Raw genomic sequence first — 24,216 nt, 5'->3', positions numbered from 1 at the left:
CTTCTGCTGTTAAATACACAATTTATTTCTTCTTGAGTCTTTCGACCAAGTGGCTTGCTGTTGTCTTCAGACTTTGGCAGGAAAATGGAAGGAGTTGCTCTTTATTAGTTGCTGTATTTATTAATTTTTAATAAAGCTTTGTTTACCTTTCCACTGTGGATATGAGAATAGTATGTTAAAGTTCTTTTCCTCTGGCTGTAAATTAATTAATCTTATGCCTTATTACACTAAGTTACATTGCATAGGTGTAATATTAATTGCCCTAGGCCTTTTAAGAATAGATGTGCACTAAAGATTCAAGACTTGATTGGTCATTGCTTAGACTTCCTTGTCATATGATGTCCATGTCATTCTTACTTTGATGCTTAAAAAACCCTCTTGCTTTAGAAAGGAGACCCTGGTTTTTCCTTCAGTCCTGTTACTTTATGGAAATAAGGCTATTAATACCTATGCTTCAGCAGTAATGAGTGCTTTAATCTGCAGTAGTAACATCCAGTGCTTGTGTTATACAAAGCCCTCTCCTCATGTTGGGTTGTAAGAATTCTGTCCTGGATGATCTGCTGCACTGAATTTCTTCTGCTCATGCTTCTCTTGTATAGTAAGACAATTTCTGTCCAGGATTAATTTTAATACAGCTCTCTTATTTTAGATGTATTGTCCAAACATGAGACAAAGCTAACACAAAAAATAGCATAAAATGCTCTGCAAGCATGGCAGTATCATGTTGTTGAAAATTCTGTTGGATTCTGCAGGTGTGTAATTAGTCTAGCTGCTAGCCAAATAAGAGTTTTTTTAATGTAGGGCTTTGTAATGCGGATAAACAATTTTTTTGTGTATTAAAAACCAGTTGAATTAAAAGATGTTAATGGGCAGGGTCATAAACTGATCCAAAATTGAACATGGGTTTCTTTTGTGTTTTGTTTTGGTTTTTTTTTCCTAGGGTGTGGTTACTGCAGCTACAAGTCTGATCACCACTTTGGCACAGAAGAACCCAGAAGAGTTTAAGACTTCAGTCTCCTTGGCAGTGTCTAGATTAAGCAGAGTGAGTCCAATGATGACCCTGATAATACTTCACTGTTGATTAATTTACTCAGCTTTCTAGATCAGGTTAACTTCCTGTTCAGCTTTCTAGGGTCAGATTAGTTTACTGTACCATGAAATGTGAAGATGATTCAGTGTCACTTCATGTGGGTGCTTCAGGTAACCTCTAAATGCTTGTTGCTTACCAGGACAGAAAGCTGTATTGGCTTGCCCAAACTTTCTTGGTTTAATCCCTGCTGTGCTCCAAGTAGTAATCCTCGCTTTGTTGCTGTAATAGCAAAAAATAGTTGGATCAAAGACTGATTCTACAGACTTCACACAAACCCTTCAAAAATAACAAACTGTAGCTTTAACTTTATCTAAGCTTCTTACAAGGCTAATTGCCTTTGTATTCCTTCTTCTGAGCTGCTGCTAACTTAATAATAAGCATCTGATATTCTGTAAATGATGTAGGGAGTTAAGCAGGAGCAGGGAGGAGTGAGGAGAAATGTCTGTAAGTTAACATTTCTGTGCTGGAAAACTGATGTCACTGTTCTGTTTGATTTTGTTTTCCCCCTCCTTTTGGAAGGTGTGCAAGACTAGGGAGGCTACTTCTTCACAAGTGTGTTTTACACCCAGTTTTATGCAGTCTTATACCCAAATTACTTGTTTACTTTCTTTTCAAATATGAGGATTTTTTTCTAATACTTAAAAGCAAGGGAGTGCTAAGGGAAGTGAAAGGCTGTTCTGTAATAGAGCAGTAAGAATTAGGTACAATTATTTTGAGCAAAGCTAGTGCCAAAGTCATGGTTACCCTAGAATAAAAAGGGTAAAATAAATCTATGAAGAGGGGCAATCTAATCTAATCCTTACCACATTTCATTAGGTATATAAACCTCTTCTGTGAATGCTATCTCTTTTTTGCTTTGCTGTATGGATGCTACTGAAGGTGTTAGTTGATCCTTCTGCTTTAGGTCAGACTGTCATAGCATCTTGTACTTGAATTGCAGGCTCACCTGTCAGCAGCCACCAGGCTGTTGGCTGAATCTGTGAATTGCTAGAACAGAGAAAGTCAAACTTTAGTTAAACATTTTGATGTTACAAGATGGTTGTCTTCATTCTTTAAAAATGCAAGTAGGCTTTCAGAACAGGCTTTCTAGACTACTGTATCTACAGAACTGGATTTCCATTACTAGCATTTACTGTGGTGCACTCATAGTATGAAGGCTTGCACCTAATTAATCTACTGAACTAGACATTGCTAGTGACACAGTTTTTTAAGCTTCTGTCAGAGGTGACCTACAGTCTTCTTTGAGTCCTTTTGAAGCTTGTGAATCAATTAACTTCAGCAGCTGACGTGCTGGTTGTTTGTTTTACAGATTGTAACTTCTGCATCAACAGACCTTCAGGACTACACATACTACTTTGTTCCTGCTCCCTGGCTATCTGTGAAACTTCTGAGGCTGTTACAGTGCTATCCACCTCCAGGTAATGCACACATCACAGCACTGGTCATCTCTCTTACACAGTACACTGGCTCCAAAGAGCTACTGCACTGCAGTGTTACCATAGCTTGGAGTGCAAGCACATTGTCTTAAGGCAAAGATACTGAAGTTTGTACTCCTGAGTGTTTCTGGTAGCTCTAACCTCCTCGGCCTTTTGAGTTATGTTGTGTTTAATTTTAACAAAATGTCTAACCAGTGTGCATCTTACAAATCACTGACAGCTGCCATTTTAAACATTCATTAATACTATCGACTGTATTAAAGCCTCCAAGTAGTTGTAGTACAGATTGTTTGGCTTTTGTTCTCACCCAGATAGATCTGTGGCTTGGAATTCTTTTCCCATGTGTGTGTTGGGGAGTTTAAAGGTTTTTAATGTCTCAGAATAATTTGGTTAATTTGGATTGAGCCAGGGGAATACCTAAGGTAGGGCTTAGGGTTTAGAGCATAGTGAAGTTGTCCAACGGCTCATTGTTCTCCAGAAGACCCTGCGGTACGTGGCCGTCTGACAGAATGCCTGGAAACCATCCTCAACAAAGCACAGGAGCCACCAAAGTCAAAGAAGGTTCAACACTCGAATGCAAAGAATGCTGTCCTGTTTGAGGCAATAAGCTTAATTATACATCATGACAGGTGAGCTGGGACAACACTTCTGTTATCAGAGAGGCTTTTAAAGTGAAAATACGGGACTATGTCTTGAACAGTTAATCGGATTTTAATGGGGGAGGGAGTGAAGGGGTAAAGAACACAAAGTTGCTTGCAAGATTGGAACACAACCACAGCAATGTAACTGAACAGCGTTAATGAGCTGTGTAGCTTTGGGTTTTGCTGCTTCTTTATTTGATGTTTTGTATTGACCCCACTGCTCTAATCCAACAGAGATTATTTGCTCACAGTATCTGAATTTGCATTTCACTTGCAAAGCATTCTAGCAGACACTTTGAAGCATTTTAAGAAATCTCCACTGCAGAAATAGTATTCTGAATTGAGTGTTCTCAAACCTGTTGCTTTTAACCCTTTCACTTTCTCTCCTGTTCTGTGCAGTGAGCCAAACCTGCTAGTCCGTGCCTGTAACCAGCTAGGTCAGTTCTTGCAGCACCGAGAAACTAATTTGCGTTACCTAGCACTGGAAAGCATGTGCACGCTTGCCAGCTCTGAATTCTCACATGAGGCTGTGAAAACACACATAGAAACAGTTATCAATGCATTGAAGGTAAATATTGAAGTGTGTGGTCTGGTTTTGAGTGTTGTCTTCTCTCTTCCCTCAGTGCCCTCTCCCCCACTGTCCCAAGCTCCCTGTCCCCAATTAAGTTAATAATACTTAATAATCAAATGAGTTATTCTTTGAAGTCTACCTCAGTTTACCTCAATCCAGCAAAATCTTGCTGTGCTGGAAATCACAATGATCAGCTTTTGTTGATTTTTGCACTCTGCTGGTAAATCTGATACCTGGAGCTGTGTCCCCTCTAACACTGGTATCTGCTCAAGTGCAGGCTGAAGATGAATAATTGTTTAAAGATGTGGAATTTCAAAATTGAGAATGCTGAGAAAACAGTTTTATTATTATCTTGCTGGTATTGCACACTGTTCCTTTGCTGTAATAGCTTACGAGGAGTGGTAGAGCAGATCAGCTTGCACTAGAATTGTAAAGACCAGAAAGAAACCAGAAAGACACAATCCCAGGCCACGTTTATGTGACAAAGCAGAAGTCAAAAGAGTAAGACTGATTTGCATGTAAATTTACTTGCATACTTGGATGTTTAAATGTTTTATTTTACTCCAAGTTTGTGCTGTAGCATATTTATACATTCATCTAAGTTCAAAATATGTATTTGTTCTAGCTGGACTTCAGTTGTTACAAGGCATGCCTGACACTAAACCTGAGGTAACAATTAAGAATTTCAGCCAGTTATTGGTGCATTTATGGCCACTGGTACCAGTTACTCAGTGCACAGTGGACCACAAATTCACCCAGCCTACTCTGCGTAATACTGAAGTGTTCTGTACAAACTCCTCCATTCTTTTAGCACCTGCACAGATTTGAATAAGTATGCTACAGAAACAAAACTTGATGATTTGAATTTTTGTGATAGTATTTAAAAGCAGGGAGCTGTCTGAGTCTCCACTGAGCTTTACCTAGATGACTGAAAGTGAGAAATAAGAAACTCACAGCTTATATAAAGGGTATATCCGAGTTCATTCTGCATCTGAAAAATTATGCAAATTCATTTGTTTTAAATTTCACTGTGTATTATACTAAATTTCATCTCTTAAGTTGCATGTACTTTCCAAACAAAGATGAAATCATCTTGACCTTTGACTCTGTGTCTTTTTGCAGACTGAGAGAGATGTGAGTGTACGACAAAGAGCTGTGGATCTCCTGTATGCAATGTGTGACCGAAGCAATGCCCAGCAGATTGTGGCTGAAATGCTCAATTACCTGGAGACTGCTGATTATTCCATTAGAGAAGAAATTGTAAGCTGTTGGTGTTTTTCTTAAGTATTTGTTTTGTAGCTGTATTTGGTACCATAAGTATCATTTATTGATTAGGATGCTGCATAGTCTGTGACAGAGATTACTTTTCATGGTGGCTTAAAAAAAAAAACCACTAGAGAAAACTACTAAAAGAAACAAACTCCTAACTTTGTAGTCTAACAGCAAAAAATTTAGGTTCAACTAATCCAGGGGACAGGGAGGAACCTTGGAAACTTAAGAATTTTAAAAGCTGGTCTTGGTCTCAGGACAGTGTATATAGAAAGCAAAATGAATTTTATATGTGAGCCACCAACACATTCTGTACATCTGAGGGTTAGGTCCTACTCTGGCCAGTTGTCCAGTAGCTTCAAAAATTAGTGGTGAATGCTTATTTGTAGGTAGAACTTTATATGCTCTGAGAATGTTCAGTCTAAGGGTTCCCAAAACCAATACCTTCTAATCAGCTAAGAGGCCTGATATTTATCCCCTTCTTACCAGTAGAAGAAAAGTTGAAATACTCAACTTCCAGCCTTTTTAGGATGGTAAACAAAACTTGTACTTACAGTAGTTATTTAGCTTAGGTGCTGAAGTCTCTTGGTGGGAAAAGTGAATGTGGAATATACTGTTTGTTGATTTACCTCTTGTGCTGTCTGGTTGTCTCTTGTTGCTGTTGGCAACGTCCCCTGACTTGGCAGATAGTGAGAATTTCATTCTGTTCCCTTATACTGATCTGTTCGTTTAAGAGTAGTAAATGCAACTGATAATAAATTTTTTGGAGTCTCCCCTGAAGCTGATTGTTGCTTCAGGATGCAGAAATCTCAGTATCACCTGAAAACTCAGCTGTGCTTTGGTGACTCTTTGCCTCTGCTATCTTGAGTTTGCTTTTGCCTTTTTTTGAGAGGTTTCCAATTTCCTATTTGATCCTTTCTCAGTGGTAGTTTAGATGGTGTTTTTATAGCAAACAAAAAAATGTTTTGTAAATTGCACTTGATCACTTAGGTACACAACTGGAAAGTCACAAAGATATGACATATTTGAATGCATTATAGGGAAAGCAATATGTGCCTGGCAACTGCTGTATTCTGGCACAGCATTTCAATGTTCACCTTTCACATTGGCTGTGGGAACAAGTGAACAAGCTCATGCATCTGAAACTTGAGGCTCCTGGGCCATTGTGGGGCATCACCAGGTATATACAGCTCGTAGTAAGAGCTAGTCAACTTTCTGTGTTCTGTTTTGTGTGCTCAGGTTCTGAAGGTTGCAATTCTAGCTGAGAAGTATGCAGTGGATTACACCTGGTATGTGGATACAATCCTGAATCTGATTCGCATTGCTGGTGACTATGTCAGTGAAGAAGTGTGGTATCGAGTTATTCAGATTGTCATCAACAGGGATGATGTGCAAGGATATGCAGCAAAGACTGTGTTTGAGGTAACTGTTTTCAATTCCCTTTCAAAATGAGCTAAGAATTAAGGAAGCAGCACATGACATAACAGAGGAAACTTAAGGAGCTCTATCTGTTATCAAAAGTCCACAGTACTGCTAGATGAGCCTAAGAATACTCTAAATCAAGTAATACTCACATTAGAATGTCTTCTGTGAAATCATACCACCCGTGGTGTTTTTCTCATAAGTACTCTGTAGTGCCTAGATCCACAGTCTGCTCTTGCAGGAAAGTAGATGAGAAACCTGGGAATGGAAGTGACAGAAAAGATTGTACATTGCATTTTGTACATACATACAATATGCATTGTACATTTTTGTACATTGCATATCAATGATTTCTAATGTGTTACAGGCCCTTCAAGCTCCAGCATGCCATGAGAATCTTGTAAAAGTGGGTGGCTACATCTTGGGAGAATTTGGAAATCTGATAGCAGGTGATCCAAGATCAAGGTAAAACACCTTCTAAAATACTGAATTGAAGTAGTAATGCTTTTTGTAAAGAATTTAATTCCTAGCATTCCTGAAGGCTAGTTTAAAAATCATTCAGCTCTTGTTAATAATGGAATAATAAGGATTATCTTAGTTACAAAAACTGAACAAATTTTTTTCCTTCTTTTAAGTCCCCTCATCCAGTTCAACTTGCTACATTCCAAGTTTCATCTGTGTAGTGTTCCTACCCGAGCTCTGCTTCTGTCTACCTACATCAAGTTTGTGAACCTGTTTCCAGAAATCAAAACTACAATTCAAGATGTGCTGCGCAGTGACAGTCAGCTAAAGAATGCTGATGTTGAGCTGCAGCAGAGAGCTGTTGAGTATTTGAGACTCAGTACTATTGCTAGTACTGATATATTGGTAGGTATAGAGGTTTGTTTTCTTTATTATGCAGTACTGTATCAGCAAGTTAAACTCAACTAAACCTTACCTGATTGCTCAGAAATATCTGGATTACAATATGGATGCTGGTTCTTTTAGTCTTCTTAATTCTGTTGTAGTCATCTTTAATTTAGAGCTAAATTCCAAGTAGTTACTGCTGTAGTGGGACATATGACCATTAAGACATGTTAATCTGGAGCAGAGAAGCCAGGGAAAGCTGGCACAATAGAGGCTCCTAATCAAAAGGCTGGGGCTTTCTTTTGAGAACTTGATGGTGGGCAGGAAAAGTGTAATTTTTGTCTCTTGAAGTTCAGTGATTTAACCTGGTGCTCTCAGGTCTGAGCAGGGCATGGCACATTTGGTTTTGACATCTAATAGGTGCTTAGGTTTGGGTAGAAACTTGAGTATTCTGTGGTTTAAGTCTAGGTCTACTTGATTTAAGGACCCTTAAGTCTACTATGATCTAATTATTTAAATTTTATTTTTTTTTAATTTAATATCACCATTTCAGAGAAGTGATACGCTCCTGTTTTCTTAACCAAGTGCTTTGGAAGGACTTCAGAAAGTTTTAAAGCATTTTTTCTTTCAAAAAAGTGATCAATCCCTCACTACAGTAAACTGCATAATAATTTTCTGTGCGGGTAACTACTTCTGCTTTTGCTTTATGCAGTCTATAAGGGTGTGTCTCTTCAAAGACTTGTTTGATTTTTTCTTGTTTGGTTTTTTCTCTGAAGTTTAACTAATACTTTTTTATTCTTTGGTAAGGCTACAGTGTTGGAAGAAATGCCTCCCTTTCCAGAGAGGGAATCTTCCATTTTGGCTAAACTGAAGAAGAAGAAAGGCCCAGGCACAGTTACTGACCTGGAAGAGATCAAAAAGGAGAGGAGCTCTGATATGAATGGAAGTGCTGAACCTGCCTCTGTCAATGCCAGTGTTGTTGTGAGTTTAAAAGCTATTATTTCACTAATTTAGATGGTGTGCAAGTGAGAAAAGACTGGTTTCATAAAGTGGCTTTTTGGGGATTTAAAACCTCCCATCTGAAACTTAAGACTGTGGGTGTTTGCTGTAAAGCAGGGGACGTACAGCTGCTTTCCCCTCGCTGCATGGTTGGATGCAGTTTTCCTTTGGAAATCTTCTGTAAGTGGGGACGAACTGTCTGCAGCCTAAAAAACTCCCTTTTTTACTGTTATTTGAAAAATGTTGTTGTTACTTTTCGAGATGTGAATTTCCTTGTTGATGAAATTGCACTGAGGGTGGGTTTATAAAATTAACGTATTTAAAAGGAGTTAACTTGAATTTCAGAGTATCAGCTGTTTTTTCTGCTTTGTCTAACATGTTGTTTTGCATCTTGTTTTGGGCTATTGTTTTTAATAGAAGTGGACCACACTTACCTTCACTGGGATGTCCTTAAATCAATATAAAGTTGTTACTTTTTATTTGACAGTACTATTTGAGTTCTGTTATGCTTGACAAGTCCACATGATTTTTCCTTCTGAGCTGAAACTTCTCATTTTCTTGTCAGTTAAAGCTGGTAGGATCAATTTTTCCCATAATGTAACATTTCTTTCTGGTTTTAATGCTGAGAATAACTTGTAATTAGATTTAAGATGCCGTAGAAGATTACCTAGAGAAGGAAATACTGTAGCATGCTCCCTGCCCAGTTTGTTATAGCATAATAATTTACTTCTTAGTCACTGCAGTGCATAAGAGTAGCTACTCCAAGTGTAACACTTTTGACTGGACAGAAATCTCTTTCCAGCAGAAAAGTTGCAAAATTTTGTTTGAATGCCAGATTGAGGTGACCGGCAGTTAATACTGCATTGTGCTTTTACGAGCTTCAATTAATGGGTCTCAGCCATGTAACAAACTGCACAATGTTACCTTCACCAGTGGCTTTATCTCATTTGGATTGCAAAAATGTTAAGAAATTTGAGGTCCAAACTTTTAGTTGGTCCTAGTGATTGACTACTTAAAGTCTTTTGCCAGTCTTTCATTATACTGTATGGAGTAAATGATAACTTGGAGTTGGCTTACAAAAACAAGATTTCAGATTCATCCAAATACATCTCATGACTCATCCTCAGATTATCTGGCATAGTGGAAGCTGCTAATGTCTAATACATGGCCATTTTGATTAACAGTCTGTGCTTTGTACTTGCATGTGACTTGGGCAGATATATGCTGCCTCTGTTGCATGATTCTGTGTCCTGGCTGCTTGATTTGTTCTATTTGAGGAAAAAACACTTTAAACATTTAAATCTTGTCTCTTCCTCTAGTGTTTGCAGCTTGAACTGGCTACAGGCTCTGCTATTTTTGCTGGTTGGGTTTGCATTCTTTCTAAGATTTGCTAGGCGTCAGAAACCCAGGATTGAACTGATAGTCACTTTTAAAGATGCTGTGATGACCTTTGATTTAGCTTTATGTAAAAGCCACTTGCTTTCTTGATGGATTCTTCAGGAAAGAAAAGCAACATGGGAATTTTATTCCCTACAGTACTTACTTTCCCTTGAAACTAATAGGAAAAGAGAAGGGGGGAAAAATTCTCATCTTTGTCATTTTTCTTCTGCAGAACCAGATATTAGACAGATGAATTTTGGTTTTGCTTTTATTTAACAGTTAGATGGACTAACTCTCTTCAAAGGAAAAAAAGAAAACCACACCTGTAAATGACCTTAAGCTGAAATTCAGCGTGGTAGCTGCTGCATTTGTGAACCTTATTCCATCCATTCAAACCTTGATTTGGGGTGGGGAGAGGCACTGTGCCATAGTGTAGTTGTCTATGCAAACGAGAGAGCTGTGTTGTAGTTTTGTTGCAGTGTAACACCGGAGTGTCTTGTCTTCCTTAGTCTACTCCTTCTCCATCGGCGGATCTGCTGGGTCTGGGTGCTGCCCCTGTCACCAATTCAGCTCCCCCACCTTCCTCTAGTGGTAGCCTGCTCGTGGATGTATTTTCAGATTCAGCTTCTGCAGTTGCACCTCTTGCTCCTGGTTCTGATGACAACTTTGCGAGGTAATTAAGTCACCCTGAAAGGAATTTGAAGGAGAATTTGTCTGTTGAAACAGGAATGAAGGAAAAGCACACATAACTTTCGGTTTTGTTCCAGCATACTGAGTGCATTCCTGAGTGGTAGTTTTGCAGCAAGAGAGGTGTTCTTGGACACTCTGCTGGATGTGCTGTCTTTATTGAATATCTCTTCTAATGGAAAAACTGAGTCTGTACTAAACCTGAGGATATTTGCCACACAGTAGTGTCTGGTTTTCATGCTGGTTTTGCTTCTTTGTTAAATTAAGCTGCTTGTGCATCTCCATACATCTTGAAGTGGGGGTTATCTGTCCTGATACGAATACATTTATTCTTATTTTCTCTTCATAAAGTATTCTTGTCTCTCTGCTTACGGCAAGCTGCTACTGAAGCAGTGAGATGGATTGTATCCAGGATACTGCTTCCCATATTTTAATGCTACACTTCAGTTTTTCTACTGTCTGACAAAGGGGTGTGAAAAGGGGGATAAAGAACAAGTGGTTTTCTTTTTTTTAAAGGGGATTTGATACTACAAATACATTAATAGGTGTAGTGTAGGTACAATGTGTTATTAACCCCATTATTATTAAAAGTCCCTGTGGCTACTCTCAAATGTTATTTAGCTAAATTTTTGGGAATGAATGGCATAAAATCACAGAATGTCTTTAAAGTCAGTTGTCTTACTGGATAAGAATGTATTACTGTTGTCAAGGACCAAATTTTCAATGTTGGCACAACAAATTTTCAATGCATCTTAATATAAAAGACATAATTAGGGAAACTGATCTGCCTGGATCATTGGCACTTCCATCAAAATTTTATATCAGGCAATGCATTGTTGCAGGTTTGCAGTGATTAATACTTGATCCTGTGTTTCTACTGGAAGGTCAGAAGTGATACTTGATCATACAACACAAAACCAGGGCTTTATGAAGCTACACAAGCTTGTTCATGCCTTTTTTTTTTTTTTTGAGAGGGTACAAAGAGGAACCAATGCTAGTAGTTTCATAAGCAAATGTTACATAAAAAGAGTTTTCTCTCTTTGCAGAAGAAAGTGTAGCAATGCCCAACTCCTTGGTCTGTCTGTAGATTATTAAATGCTTCTCTAATGATACTGAGAAGTTGCTTTTTACAGTTTCCTGCCTTTTCTTAGTGCTGTTGTCACTTTTGTTTCTAATCTGTTGCTTGGGTAAGTCATTCTCTGTGTGCCTGTGTACTCTTGCCTATGCTTAATACTTGTGTGTTTTTAGGTACTGATTGTGCACCTGTAATTAGAAGGGTATCTAAGGTTGATGAGGCCTCTGCTTTTAAGCGCATCTTTGTAGTAGTTAATGTGCAGCTTACCTTTTTGATTTTGAACTTAAACACTTTTGCTGTCACAGTTAAACACCTGAAAGGACTTCTGTAAGAGGTTTACATTTACTGAACACCTTCAGCTGTCTTCGTGAAGGATTGCTGTTTTCTAACAGTCGGGGTGGGATGGGGGAGAGAAGTGGGGGAAACATTGCCTAATGCCTAAAACCTTTCTAGGGTACTGAGCTAGGGCAGCTAATCAATTTCTCGTGCATTAAGCTCAGCAGTGCCATTTTTGAGGAAGGAGGTAAAAGAAGTAACTAAGCTCTAAGCTGTCTTTACTAACTCCTGCTGTCTCTGTCGCTACTGCCTTTCTTCCTTTGTGCTGCCTGAACTAGCCCTGACCTGGCTTCATCTGAGGTAGTTTCTGAGGAACCAGCTGATACTGTGCATGATGCTGATGAGCTTTTTCACAAGTAAGCAATACTAAAACCTTGCAAGGCTGGGCAATTTCCAGAATATAGTTATAAAGAAAAACTATATTGTTCATTAACTTAATACCAGCAAGACTAGAGAAACATGTACTGTCAGACTTGTGACTAGAACACCCCTGTGGATGCTGTGGATTTTGTGACAGGCTCATGAATACACAGGTTAGAGTCTTCTTTACAAGTCAGTGCTATCACACACTGCTCTAAAATGAGGCAATGCCAGTGGTATGCTAAGTTTTTGCAAATATTTGGAAATAAATAAAAAACAGAGTACTAGTCAAAAGTACTAATATTTGGGAGTGTGTATTAAGTGCCTTGGATGCAAAAGGCAGATGTTTGCTGACCACCTCTTCTACTTTTAAGTGAAGGGTGATAGAAAGGACTGAGATCACTGGAGAATGGGCTTCCTCTCTCAAAATGGAAAATGTACATCTCTAGTTGCCTTAGGTGATACAGAAATGATAAATCAAGGAGGGTTTTTTCTTTCAGGTTTAAACAGTCAAAACTTCAAACTTTTCAATTCTGCATGAACCTAAAGAGTTTCAGAAGTTCTCAAGACTAAAAAGAAAAATCCTGTTGCCTGGTCCTTTATTAGACAGTGTGTGTGCATATAGCATATTGTGGTTTCCTTCATAGTTTCTCAGACAGCCTATCAAATAAAAGTGTCAGTTCTTTTAGTGTCCTACAAGTGGTGATTCTGTATGTAAAATTGTCTTCTAACTGCAGTTTTCTGCAAAGGCCTCTCTCACAGATTGATGCATTCTAGGTTAACCGCAATCTTCATCCTCTGTGTAAACCCTGAATTTTGTGGTTCTAAATATCGTTTAATGTGGCTCAATTTAAAACAGGTTTTCCCTCTCTTCCCCTAGGTTTGTGTGTAAAAATAATGGAGTCTTATTTGAAAATCAGTTGCTACAAATTGGCTTGAAATCTGAATTTCGACAGAACCTGGGTAAGATCTGTAGTGCTGTGGTTGGCTGTCTGCATTATCAGTAACAATGCCAGCATGATATTCCAGAATTATATTTTCAGCTACAGAAGAGGAAAATGGCATTATAGGCCTAAGCTGTTTTACAGCTCCCACTGTTGTGCATCCCTGGCTTTTGTGTGGGCTCTTGCTTCCTTGAATTTTTATTGTTTTAGTAGCTGATATGAAATAAGGGGTGTTAAGCTCCAGCATTACAGCTCATGCTGCCTGTTTGTATGGCTGGTGCAGCCAGGTTTATAAATTCTTCTCAAAATTTATATCTTGCAGTATGGCTTATTGTTATGATATGAAATACAATATATTTCAGATGAGATTGAGTGCACAGGATACTGGAACCATCTAGGAAGGAGATGGAATTTGAACACAGGCTAGCAATAGAATAGAATTTCTTGGTTCTCCCTTTCTGTAAAACTCTTGGTGGCATAGTAGCATCTTAACAAAATTCTCAAGCAATTGAAAGACTTCACTGATGATTTGACTGCCTGTGTGACAGCTACTGTAGGAGAGATCTAATGACTTGCTTAAATTGCTGCATTTTGAACTGTGAATGTCTTGGTGAGATAAACCATTTAAACTGTATTTTGTTCTTAAAAGTGGTTTTAAAGAAAGGTAGAAAGACAATGTGTTAGGGCACTGAAGCATGAGTAGTTCAATGCGATTACATGACCTAAAAATTCTGATGTCTTGTTCTTTTCTTTCCAGGTCGTATGTTCATATTCTATGGTAATAAGACATCAACACAGTTCTTGAATTTTACTCCAACAGTAATCTGTTCAGATGACCTTCAGTCAAATATCCTTAAATATAGTAGGAGTTGTCTGTTCTTATTAGATTTTTGTGTTTTATTGCTGCACAATATAATAAATCTGTTGGATCAAGGCATGGCATCCTTGAACATGAAGAAATTGAGAAACTTGCTGATAGCTCTCTGAAGTTCTCATAGGAAGATCAAGTCTTGAGCAGGGATGAAAGATTCTTTCCTTAACGTCCTGGTTATAAACACAAATTTTACTTTTGATATAACAAGAAATTAAGCTGAATAAGAAGGTACTGGAACTGTAGCTTTCACCACTGACATGAAGTAGCAGAAGTAGAAATGTGTCCTTTGAGTACTGCATTAGCAGATAAGCTAAAACTTGACATGGAGATGCATTACCATGATGATGGTACTTAATTCATGGCTGGTCCCTAATGCTTGGTGTTGCAAATTTAGGATTTCTGGGAGATTAAGTAATCAGGCTTGTTTGACTCAAGGCATCTCTGTCATGTTCAAAATAGTCCTGTGGCTTTTATTGTGAAGTCTCTGTGCCTTCACACCTTTTTAAGGGCATCTTTCTTTAAGAATATCCAATTAACTGAGAATTTTCAGAGTTATTGCTTGTGTATGTGTCAATATGAAAAACCCCACAAACTCTTTTCCTGTACAAAACACTGAGCTTTAAAATGTTCAGTAGCACACAGAGAATGAGTGGAAACATGATGTTAATTTCTCATAGAGTTTCTTGGAAGATTTGCATTTTTTATATTATCAATTCACTGATCTGTTTCCTTAACAACTTTTCTACGCCTGAATCTTCAGACAAAACCTGTTGACCCCACAGTGGATGGAGGTGCACAGGTTCAGCAGGTTGTGAACATTGAATGTGTGTCAGACTTCATGGAAGCTCCAATCCTGAACATTCAGTTCAGGTAAAACAAAGGATTCAAATGTTAGTGAATTAATTGGATGAAAGATGTTAAATTTGGCATGGCCCTGTGACTGAAATGCAAAATATGGACACAAAAAGCTCTCTTAGGTAGACAACTTGAAAATTTGATCTAATTAAGCTTTAAGGTGCTAGGGAGAATCCACTTGGAACAATGTGGTTTAAAACCCCAGCCAAACCAAACAGTCAAGAAGCAGCTACTGATGAAATGTCTCCATGACTTCTGTCTCTGCTATCTATATAAAACAGCAGTCTTCCTGTTTGCTTAAGAAATCTTGACAGGAATATACGCAGTAACTTCTCCCTTCTGGAAACCAAGAACATTTCTGCAAATAACTTGGCCTGGAAGTGTATGCAACCAGAAATAGACTCTTGTTCTGTCCACTCAACATCAGCTCAGCTGTATAAAATCCTGAGTTCTGGGCTGCATGCTGTTTTTCTAGTCTAAACTGGTTTATATTGGTATGTTTTCCCAAGGATGTACTTTTGCCCCTTAGGGTGCTATCTAGAAGGATAAACCCGTGCTAAAACTGAGAGAACCTTATAAGCAATTCTGCCAATTCACCTATTGCCATCTAAGGAGAGAAAATAAATTTATTTAACAGTGGATTGAAACTGTATATTAGAATTGTCATGTGCAGTTGATGGATTTTGATCATAAACAGTTCCTCAGTTGCTTGGTTGATTTCTGCTGAGGCTGCCACAAGCACTGTGGTTTTTCTCTTCCGTCTGCAGGTACGGTGGAACATTTCAAAATCTTTCAGTAAAGTTACCCATCACTCTGAATAAATTTTTCCAGCCAACAGAGATGTCTTCTCAAGACTTTTTTCAGCGTTGGAAGCAGCTGAGCAAGTAAGACTCTATACTTGGACCTCTTGTGGTGGGCAAGGGAGGAGAAAGATATATTGTGAATGTAGCTGGTGCAGTACCTTATCCCATACTCAATCCTGTTAGCCATGAGCTCTCTCAGGAGAATTAATTGCTATTGGAAATGCTGTTCATAATGTATTTGTCTTGCAGTCCCAAACAGGAAGTACAGAATATCTTTAAAGCAAAGCACCCGATGGATGCAGAGATCACGAAAGCAAAGGTGGGTGGTGGTGATATTTTTAATTCATCGTGTACAGGGCAATGGCAGGTCATGTTTCAACCCCAGCTGGCACCTAAACACCACACAGTCATTTGCTGACTCTCCCCCAGTGGAATGGTACAGAGAACAAGGTTAAAAGTGAGAAAACATGTAGGTTGAGGTAAAGAGAGTTCAGTAGGTAAAAGAAAAGCCATGCACACAGGCAAAGCAAAGAATTAATTCAGTGCTTCCCATTGGCAGGGAGGTATTTGGCCATCCCCAAGGCAGCAGGTCTCCATTGGGTTTAACAGTTACTTGGGAAGGCAAAACAACACCACTCTGAACATCCTCCTTTCCTTTCTCAGCCTTATATGCTGTGCCAGGACATCTTACAGTATGTGATATCCCATTGTTCAGCTGTCCTGGCTGTGTCTTGTCCCAGCTCCTTGTGCATCCCAGCTTCCTCACTTGTGGGCTGAGGAGCAGAAAAGACCTTGGCTCTGTGTAACTCCCACTCAGTGAGAACTGAAGCATCCCTGTGTTATCAACTCTCTTGAGCAGAAATCTAAAACACAGCCCCATGCCACCTGCTAGGAAGAAAATTAACTCTATCCCAGCCCAAATTAGCACATGGTATAAGCTAACTTTATGCATTTTTGTTTATATGGCAGTTGGATCATCCCGTGAAAGTAAGTCCATGCTATGTGATAGGTCATGGCAGTGCTGAGTTGAATGGACAGCTTCTAGCTGTGGTTTGAATTGGATGCAGTCTTCAGTGGCAGCTGGAGACTTGAAGCTGTTTAAAAAAGCACCCATTCACTGCTTAAAACTGAACTGGAAGATAATTCAAGCCTTAATTTATACTTGAGGTACTGGTTGGAAAAGGAGGTGACTTTTTGGCTGTGTTAGGCAAAACAGAAGTGACTGTAACAGGAACAGTGACTGTGTACAGGAGTGGCTGTATCAAAACTGGGGAAGACTGATGTTAAATCTTAACTTGCTTCTCAGTTGCTTTCTAAAAGAGCCTTATTTACAGAATAGCTCATTTATCAGGGTCAGCTTTAAAAAATTGGAATAATGAAGTAGTCTTGAAGACTTAAAAATTAATTTCCTCCTTGTTTTGCTGTTTGATGGTGACGATTTGAGTATACTTGGTATTTGTGTCTTCCTCTCCCCCCATCTAAACCTTCTTGGTTTCTTTCACAGATAATTGGATTTGGATCAGCCCTGCTTGAGGAGGTAGATCCCAATCCTGCTAACTTTGTTGGTGCTGGTATCATACACACAAAAACCACTCAGATTGGATGCTTGCTGCGCCTTGAACCCAACCTCCAGGCACAGGTATCTGTGTAACTGTCTCCAGCTTAGATAAAAGTTCTCATTTGAACTAAATACTTCTGTGTATCTGAAACTCCTTAAGGTATTTAAAAATCACTATTGCAATAGCTGCTTATGACTGCAGACTCCAACAAGAAATTAAATTGTAGCAGCTGGTCCTGGCCCAGCTGGGTAAGCTGCTTCTTCAGAGCAATTCTCTTTTCCTCTTGGAAGAGATGGTTACAGTATTCCAGACTGTCTTGTGCACTTTCAATCACATTAAGTATGCTTCCTTTTGCTACTTTAAATGATTAAAAGAGTAATAGGCTAAAAGATGAAAGCATAAGCAAGTGAATACAATATTAAGAGTATTTTTACTAAAGCTTTTTTGACAGAGGTGTTACCAAAATTAACTTAGGATTAAAAATAGGTTTTGGGTGGTTGTGTCTTCTGTTCCCTGAAGAAGTGGATGTACAGGGTCTTTAGACTTTTCCACAGCATTTGCTCCTCTTTAACAGATATTCTGGACAACACCTTTCTGTTAAAACCCAAAAATACTTGAGTAACAGTAATTCTCAACAAGGGTTTGAAGATAGGGTTGGTTCAGCCAGTGGTTTGAAAAAGCTGTGATGCTCAGTGGCTTGCTGTCTCTGCGTGTTTTGAGATCTTTTTCCTAACAAAGCTTACATAGCAAGTAAGAGGTAATTGTTAGTTTTCACTGTTGACTGTGCATTCCTTTAATGCCAAACTGTTTAAATAGTATTTTATGTTCTTTTTCAGATGTATAGGCTCACACTACGAACAAGTAAAGAAGCTGTATCTCAGAGATTATGTGAATTGCTGTCAGAACAGTTTTAATATTAACCATGTCAGTTTTGGTTTTTCCACTTATATCACTGTCATCATACTGCAAATAAATGTCTTGTACATCACTGTCTGAGTACTGCAATGTTAACCAATACCAGCTCCCTGCCTTAATAGGACTTGACCCTTGTTTGAAATTAAGACTATAAAATGTACAGTACAGGGAAGTGACTTTTCCATTAAAAATGGCTTTTAGTGTGTTACATAAAGGGTGGGAGGGCTGTCTTTTGCTACTTTTTTTGCAGGGGTCAGACTTTTACACTTGTTGAAGGGAAATGGTTTTCGTTGTGGCAATCAAGGATTTCAGCTGAAAATAGCTCAAAAGCCTTCTGCTTCAGTACCTTTAAGAGATATTTCCTCTGCTCTGAGCTGAAAGAAAACAGTGTACTGCTGCTCAGGAAGGTTAATTCCCATGCTAATGTAGAGTCAAAACTTTGTAAAGTTGAACATTGCCACAAGTTGTCTACTGGATGGAAGGGCAGATTTGAAGATGTGTTTGAATCTGATTAAAGTGAACATTTATGTTGAGTCGCCAGTCTTTGAATTTGAAAAATGCCACAGGACCAGAGTCTTAAAGGTGTTAATCTTGTAATATTTTACATCCTAATGTTTTCTGATCTTTGGATTGAACACAAAAGCTATTCTTAATCCTCCTGCTTATCTCCATTCATGAGGTGAGCTTCTCTGGTAGGGGGTGAATGAGTATATACTTGCTCGTTGTTTCTCAGTGAAGTTAAATATTCTGTTCTATGTTTTTTCTGTTTGCCATCAGACTTGACAAGTAATAGTCCTAATGATGTGATACAATTAACTGCAGAAACTAGTGTTGTATAAAAGAAGTGGGAAGAAATGGGCCCTTGAAGGGCTTGTAAGGCATGCACTCTTAGGTGAAAATGTAATTTTAATCAATATCTTTTCCCCAGTGTTCATTAATGTTCAGACTCAAGAGCTGAATAACTGATACCTAAGCAGTTTCCTTTCCGTCAGTGGTAGAAATGTCCAACATGGTATAGAAAACTTCTGTTGAAACTGAAAGTAGAAAACCCAGAAGTGTTCAGCTTTTCTAGAGGTTTTTACAGCTGAAGTCTTTGTACCTTGTTTCACATCAAACTCTTTGCAGCCTCTCTGCAGAAGTCAGTGGACAGAATCTTTGGCTCACGCTCCTCAAGCCTTGAGGTGCAACAGAAGCTGCTAAACCAAAGCAGGTGAGGTGGCCCACTTAGAAACCCTGGGCTGGTGTCAGCAAGAGCTACAGATCATGGTGAACAAAATCAGCTCCTGCTGACAGGAGAAGGGAACCTCAGGTCAAGATTTCCTCATGGTCACTGAAAGGAAGCCTGGGACTGCTGTGTCAGAACACATACAGGCAAACGTGCCCAGGAAATGAAGGTGTTGAGTCATGGTGGTGACACTGAAAATACATTTAAATGGGGCTGCTGTCATGCTGCCCATGCTCAGCAGGGGACAGGATTCTCCATGATTGAGTGTGCCTTGCTTTTTGTCTTCAGTGCTTTGAGCTTAAATGATGTAACTGGGAGATTATCACTTGGTTTGGCTGAAGGCTCCTGATCGTACTTGAGTAAAAGAGAAAAATGAGGAACAAAGGTTTGGCTGTGATGTGTGGATTTTGGGGGATGTGTTTTGTTTTTCCAGAAATTGCTGGTAACTGGATATTATGGCTGAAAACTAGGCTAAAGGCCTGGTCTTTCTGCAAAAGTTCTCTGGAACAACTGGCCCCTTTAAGGCCTTTCACATTCTTCTTGCTTAAGACTCTTAAATCATAAATATTGTCATTGAAAATCTTGGTGAGTGGTTCCTGCGGTCAGGCTGGGCAGTTGGCAAATACTGATGGAATACCTTTTGTTTTGGCTTCACAATGTTCTGTGTCTCATTATTAGTCCTGTTATGTTAACCATGCTCTTGGCTACTCTGTTAAAATCTGATGTGCTGAACTAAAGGGAGTCTTAGCAAAGACAGAGGAGGAGGTTCTCTTTTGTATTTTCCAAATCCTGTTGTATATCTGTCCCCCTGAAAAATGTTCTGTGCCCTCATTAAAGGACACCTTGAGACACTGCACTACTTTATTTCACTTTGCTTTGGTTCAAGCTGTGCTAAAATGTGCATTAAAGTGTGGGAAGGAGGGGGGGTAAGGGAAAGTGTCTTTTCAGTGGTGACTGTGTTAAGCTTATGACTGTTCACTCTTTGTATTCAGTGTCAGCTCAATGAAGCCATGAGCAGAAAAGTGAACAAATTAAAGACAAATACTTGATTTTATTTTTTTTGTGAATGATGGTTAACTTACCAGTGATGTATCCTGTCAAGCAGACAAAGTAATTTCTGCAGTAAACAGTGTTATTGTTTTTAAGTGCAGTATTTTCAGGCATTGACATGTGAAAATAACTGAATAGCAAAACAGGTAGCATATGTTCATTCTTGACCTACACTCCAGTATGTAACATTTATGGTGATTGTCTTATTTGTATAAAACAAAGTTCTGTCAAATTAAGTGGAGAATTTTCATATAGAAGACTATATATTAGACTATATTCATCAGAAGAACATATTAAGATTAAATAAATGATTAGACCAGTGATGAAACTGTCTTTTTTTTGTCTGGGGGCATGAAGGCATAAAAAATATTCTTGTGGAACGGTTGTTGTGGAACACAATTGCTGTGATTCTTCTCTGAGAAACACTGGCGGGTTTGTTCACTGGAGTCCTACCTGGTCTATGGATTTCTGCTCCCCCAGTAAGTGACTTTGATTTTGCTCTCATTTGGTTACAAATTATAAATACTCTATTTTTAAAAAGCCCCAGGTGTAAAATCTTTCTCCCTAGAGTGTTTAACAGCAGTAAGTACATGAGCAGTGCTTGCTGCAGTAAACTGCTCTAATAGTGGGGTTCAGGCTAAGCAGCACACAGCTGTATTGGATGCAGGGTTGATGGCACTGTAGAAGAAGAGTAATCTGAACTGCTAAATTAACGTTATAAGCTTTGAATGTATGCTTCAGGTTCTTTTCTTATATTTGCTGAAAGGGAAAAAAGGGCACTCTGAGCTTTTCTGCAATCATACAGCTTTTTCTTAAATGACTTGCAACAAAGTAAAGTTTGTCTGGAGTCCCAGCAAGTAGAAATTGCTTGTGAGTGAACCACTTATATTCTGTTAGATGCGTGTGGGCTTTGATTTCTTGCCGAGGAATGCCTTCAGCTTCATCCCAAAGCTGCTCCATGTGTGTGTTAGTTACCTTTCTAGAAATGTCCCACCATACTAAGGGTGCTTGTGGAAACCTCACCATTCACCTTTGGGTCGTGTAGCACCTTGCTTTCCAACCCTGTCATCTGTGGACGATGACACACATGCTGTGTCCCCTTTCAAAGGCAGGGAACAGGTCACATCCCTTCTCCCACTCAAGTAATGTGCTTTTCCACAGGGTCAAGTTGACTGTAGTGAACCTAATAGACTATTTTTCAGTTTAAATATTTGGTCAAATAAGGAGAAAGAAGTTAGCAAATTCAATTCCTTCTACTTTATTTGAACATCAAATTCCTGATACTGCCCAGTGCATGGGCCAGGTTTTAGCCTCTGGTTGAATAAATCACCCCTGAGCAAGGCCAAACAGTTTCTTGTCTTCCCTCCTGCTCCCCACCCTCAGCCTGTTCTTTATTTCTGTGCCTGTTCTTTATTTCCTCCTGTGCACCCCACCCTGCTCCTGATCAGGAATAATTTATCTGGTGACTCCATTGGTAGTCCAGGCAGCTGCTCAGGCAGTGTGACAGCAAGGCTGTCCTGTGTAATCAGTACAAGAGAACCCAGCAATGAGCTGTGGAAGGATTAACTTGTGATCAGGGTTTAATTACAAAAAATGGTATCTGCAGCCATCAGGTCTGGCTAGTGTGTGCAACTGTCAAAGTCGCACACACAGCCACTAAATGCAATTATTTCTGTGGTGAGCCTTCTTCCAGGGTTATCTGGGTCTTGGCATGGCAGTTGGAATTGCTTCTTAAGAAGTTCAAGTGGCCTACAGCAGCCACATGTTGTGATGACCATCATCTTCTCAACATCCAGCCTGTGTGGAAGGGAGGGATAATCAGTTGGCATTTGTTTACAGCATTTTAGGCTCATAGCTTTTCAAGTGAACTTCTTTCAATGAACTTCTTTCTTTCCTATGGCGAGATGTTTAGAGGAAAGAGCACAGCCCTCAGTTGAATGCTTCTGTCACCTGCAGGACTACAAATAATGTGGGAAATTATTCCATTTTAAGTTCTCATGAGGCAGAAACTCTGGTGTACTCAGCTGCTGCCTTCCATTTTAGAACAGGATGAACTTGATGATCCTTGTGGGTCCTTTCCAGCTCAGGCTAGTCTGTGATTCTATGATCTCCTCATCTGTTAGGCATCAGGCCTCACTGGAAAACTAATAGAATTTGATTCCCCTGGTCTCTTTTTGGCCACCTGAATATTTGTAAAGTACCTAGGGATTAAATTTGTTAAAGCTGTGCACTGGACTACTTAAGAGTTTACAGAAGGTCTCTTTTGCAGATGCTGAATTGTGTGTGTTCCTTTTGCAGTTCACAGAGCAAGGAAAACCCCTTTCTCCCACTGCACAGTTAGTGCTGGAATCTGAGGTCGTGGCTGTATGATGCCAGTTCTGGGTTTGAGGTGAGCTAATAAGGTAGAAGACTTGCACTTAATTGCTGAATTCACAGCACAGGTAGGTGAAATGAGAGCTTGAATAGGCAGGTAAGGATTTGAGTCTCTCCTTATAGTACTGCAGTTCTCAGGCTGTTGATTCCTGACCATGTTCAGCCTCCTGCTGGCCTTGGTTCTGCCTTTCTCTTTGTCAGTGGGAAACTGTACCGATAACAGGCCAGAACTCAGGTATGGGGAAAAGAGAGTTAAGGGAAAAAATTCTTTTTTGAAAATCCTCTTTTGAAGCGGAGAAAAGTTTTCTTGGTTTCAGTTAAAACTGGGTTTTAACACAACTTTCTTAGCAATTGAGACAAACCTTAACTCTAAAAGTCTTCCTTCAGGTTTCACAGCCCTTTTGTCAACTCGGCATACGAGGTCAGTCGCTCAGTTTTCAAAATGCTGGGGCATGCTTGAATGTGCTTTGAAGGGGACAATTTTTAGCATAAGGATTAATTTAAACTAGTTCCTGAATTATTTCTGCAAAAGCAGAACCCTTCATTGTTTTCCATTCTTGAACATTGTATTGGCTTGGATTGTTGGGAATGTAACTTCTTCCCCCCCAGTAACTGAACTCTAATACTGCTGCACTGTTTACTTGTATTGAAGCCTTGGTTTCCTGTCAAATTCTCCTAATGGGGAGCAGAACTGCACAGGCTCAGATAGTGCCCTTGTAATTATAAAATATACCTGAATTACACTACTAGGAGCATGTTATGAGACAACTGAAGTGGCATTAGTTACCTTAGATGAAATTTCTTATTTTACTATCTTAGCTATTTGAAATAGGTATTTATAGTCTAAACCACTTTTTCAGTCTTTAAAAAACAAACAAAACAAAACCTCCAACCATCAAAAACAACAAAATAGCCCTCCAAACCTGGAATATTGATGTCTGTCTTTTTTTTTAAAGCAAAACAACAAAAACTTAAGGAAGTGAGATGACCTTCCTTGATTAGATGTAAATCCCTGTGTAATTAATGACCTTATTGTTGCTATTAACCAGTTTATACAGCAACATTGTACACTGCTGGGTGGATGCTAACCACATTTTCCTCCCTGAATTATAAAGGCACAGTTGTTCATGAATTTCCCTACTTAGAGATGGCCAAATAAGGAAAACAACTTTAGTACTGTACAGCCTCAGTTACCCTTACTTTGTTGAAGAGGAACATGATCCTTCACAACGGCTCAAAGTGACATTTGTGGAACAGCCTTTGTAAGTTATTTCTTCTTCATATTCAACTTCTCTACAATGCTCTGTCAAATGTAAAAAGAAAAAATTTCTGCTATAATTCATCTTGGTCTTCCTGAGTGACCTTTGCTAGATGCCCAAAGCCTCCATATTTGGTTTCCTGGAAAACCATTCTTATTGCATGAGATAATTAACAAGTCATAAGTGAGTTACACAGCAAGAGAAGGTTTTAAACTGGGCACTAAAGTTGCAGGAGAGGCTTACCCTG

At 39.1% G+C, this 24,216-nt stretch overlaps 2 protein-coding genes across 5 annotated transcripts in view; one reads left to right on the top strand and one right to left on the bottom strand.

Annotated features, from left to right (window-relative positions):
- Positions 1-20,652, top strand: part of AP2A2 (adaptor related protein complex 2 subunit alpha 2) — a 44,272-nt gene extending 23,620 nt beyond the window's left edge. Inside the window, exons 6-23 of one of the 4 annotated variants that reach the window (XM_058806203.1) lie at positions 941-1,042; positions 2,400-2,508; positions 3,008-3,155; positions 3,567-3,735; positions 4,861-4,998; positions 6,247-6,429; positions 6,797-6,894; positions 7,065-7,296; positions 8,083-8,256; positions 10,164-10,327; positions 12,031-12,108; positions 12,993-13,075; positions 13,814-13,903; positions 14,677-14,800; positions 15,553-15,669; positions 15,838-15,907; positions 17,093-17,227; positions 17,984-20,652. In XM_058806203.1, the coding sequence (XP_058662186.1) occupies positions 941-1,042; positions 2,400-2,508; positions 3,008-3,155; positions 3,567-3,735; positions 4,861-4,998; positions 6,247-6,429; positions 6,797-6,894; positions 7,065-7,296; positions 8,083-8,256; positions 10,164-10,327; positions 12,031-12,108; positions 12,993-13,075; positions 13,814-13,903; positions 14,677-14,800; positions 15,553-15,669; positions 15,838-15,907; positions 17,093-17,227; positions 17,984-18,061 (2,292 nt within the window). In that variant the 3' untranslated portion in view covers positions 18,062-20,652. Of the gene's footprint in view, positions 1-940; positions 1,043-2,399; positions 2,509-3,004; positions 3,156-3,566; positions 3,736-4,860; positions 4,999-6,246; positions 6,430-6,796; positions 6,895-7,064; positions 7,297-8,082; positions 8,257-10,163; positions 10,328-12,030; positions 12,109-12,992; positions 13,076-13,813; positions 13,904-14,676; positions 14,801-15,552; positions 15,670-15,837; positions 15,908-17,092; positions 17,228-17,983 lie in introns of all 4 variants that reach the window. The other 3 variants (XM_058806202.1, XM_058806205.1, XM_058806204.1) reach the window with 3 other exon arrangements.
- A 1,304-nt stretch (positions 20,653-21,956) lies between these two features.
- MUC6 (mucin 6, oligomeric mucus/gel-forming) overlaps positions 21,957-24,216 on the bottom strand; it is a 44,765-nt gene continuing 42,505 nt past the window's right edge. The window contains exons 40-41 of the mRNA XM_058807655.1: positions 23,911-24,013; positions 21,957-22,134 (exon numbers count right to left, since the gene is read on the bottom strand). Coding sequence (XP_058663638.1) covers positions 21,957-22,134; positions 23,911-24,013 — 281 coding nt within the window. The remainder of the gene's footprint in view (positions 22,135-23,910; positions 24,014-24,216) is intronic.

This window comes from Ammospiza caudacuta, chromosome 6 (assembly GCF_027887145.1).
Source record: "Ammospiza caudacuta isolate bAmmCau1 chromosome 6, bAmmCau1.pri, whole genome shotgun sequence".
Lineage (NCBI taxonomy): Eukaryota > Metazoa > Chordata > Aves > Passeriformes > Passerellidae > Ammospiza > Ammospiza caudacuta.
Note: the sequence above shows the minus strand (reverse complement) of the source record. Positions and strands in the feature narration are given on the sequence as shown.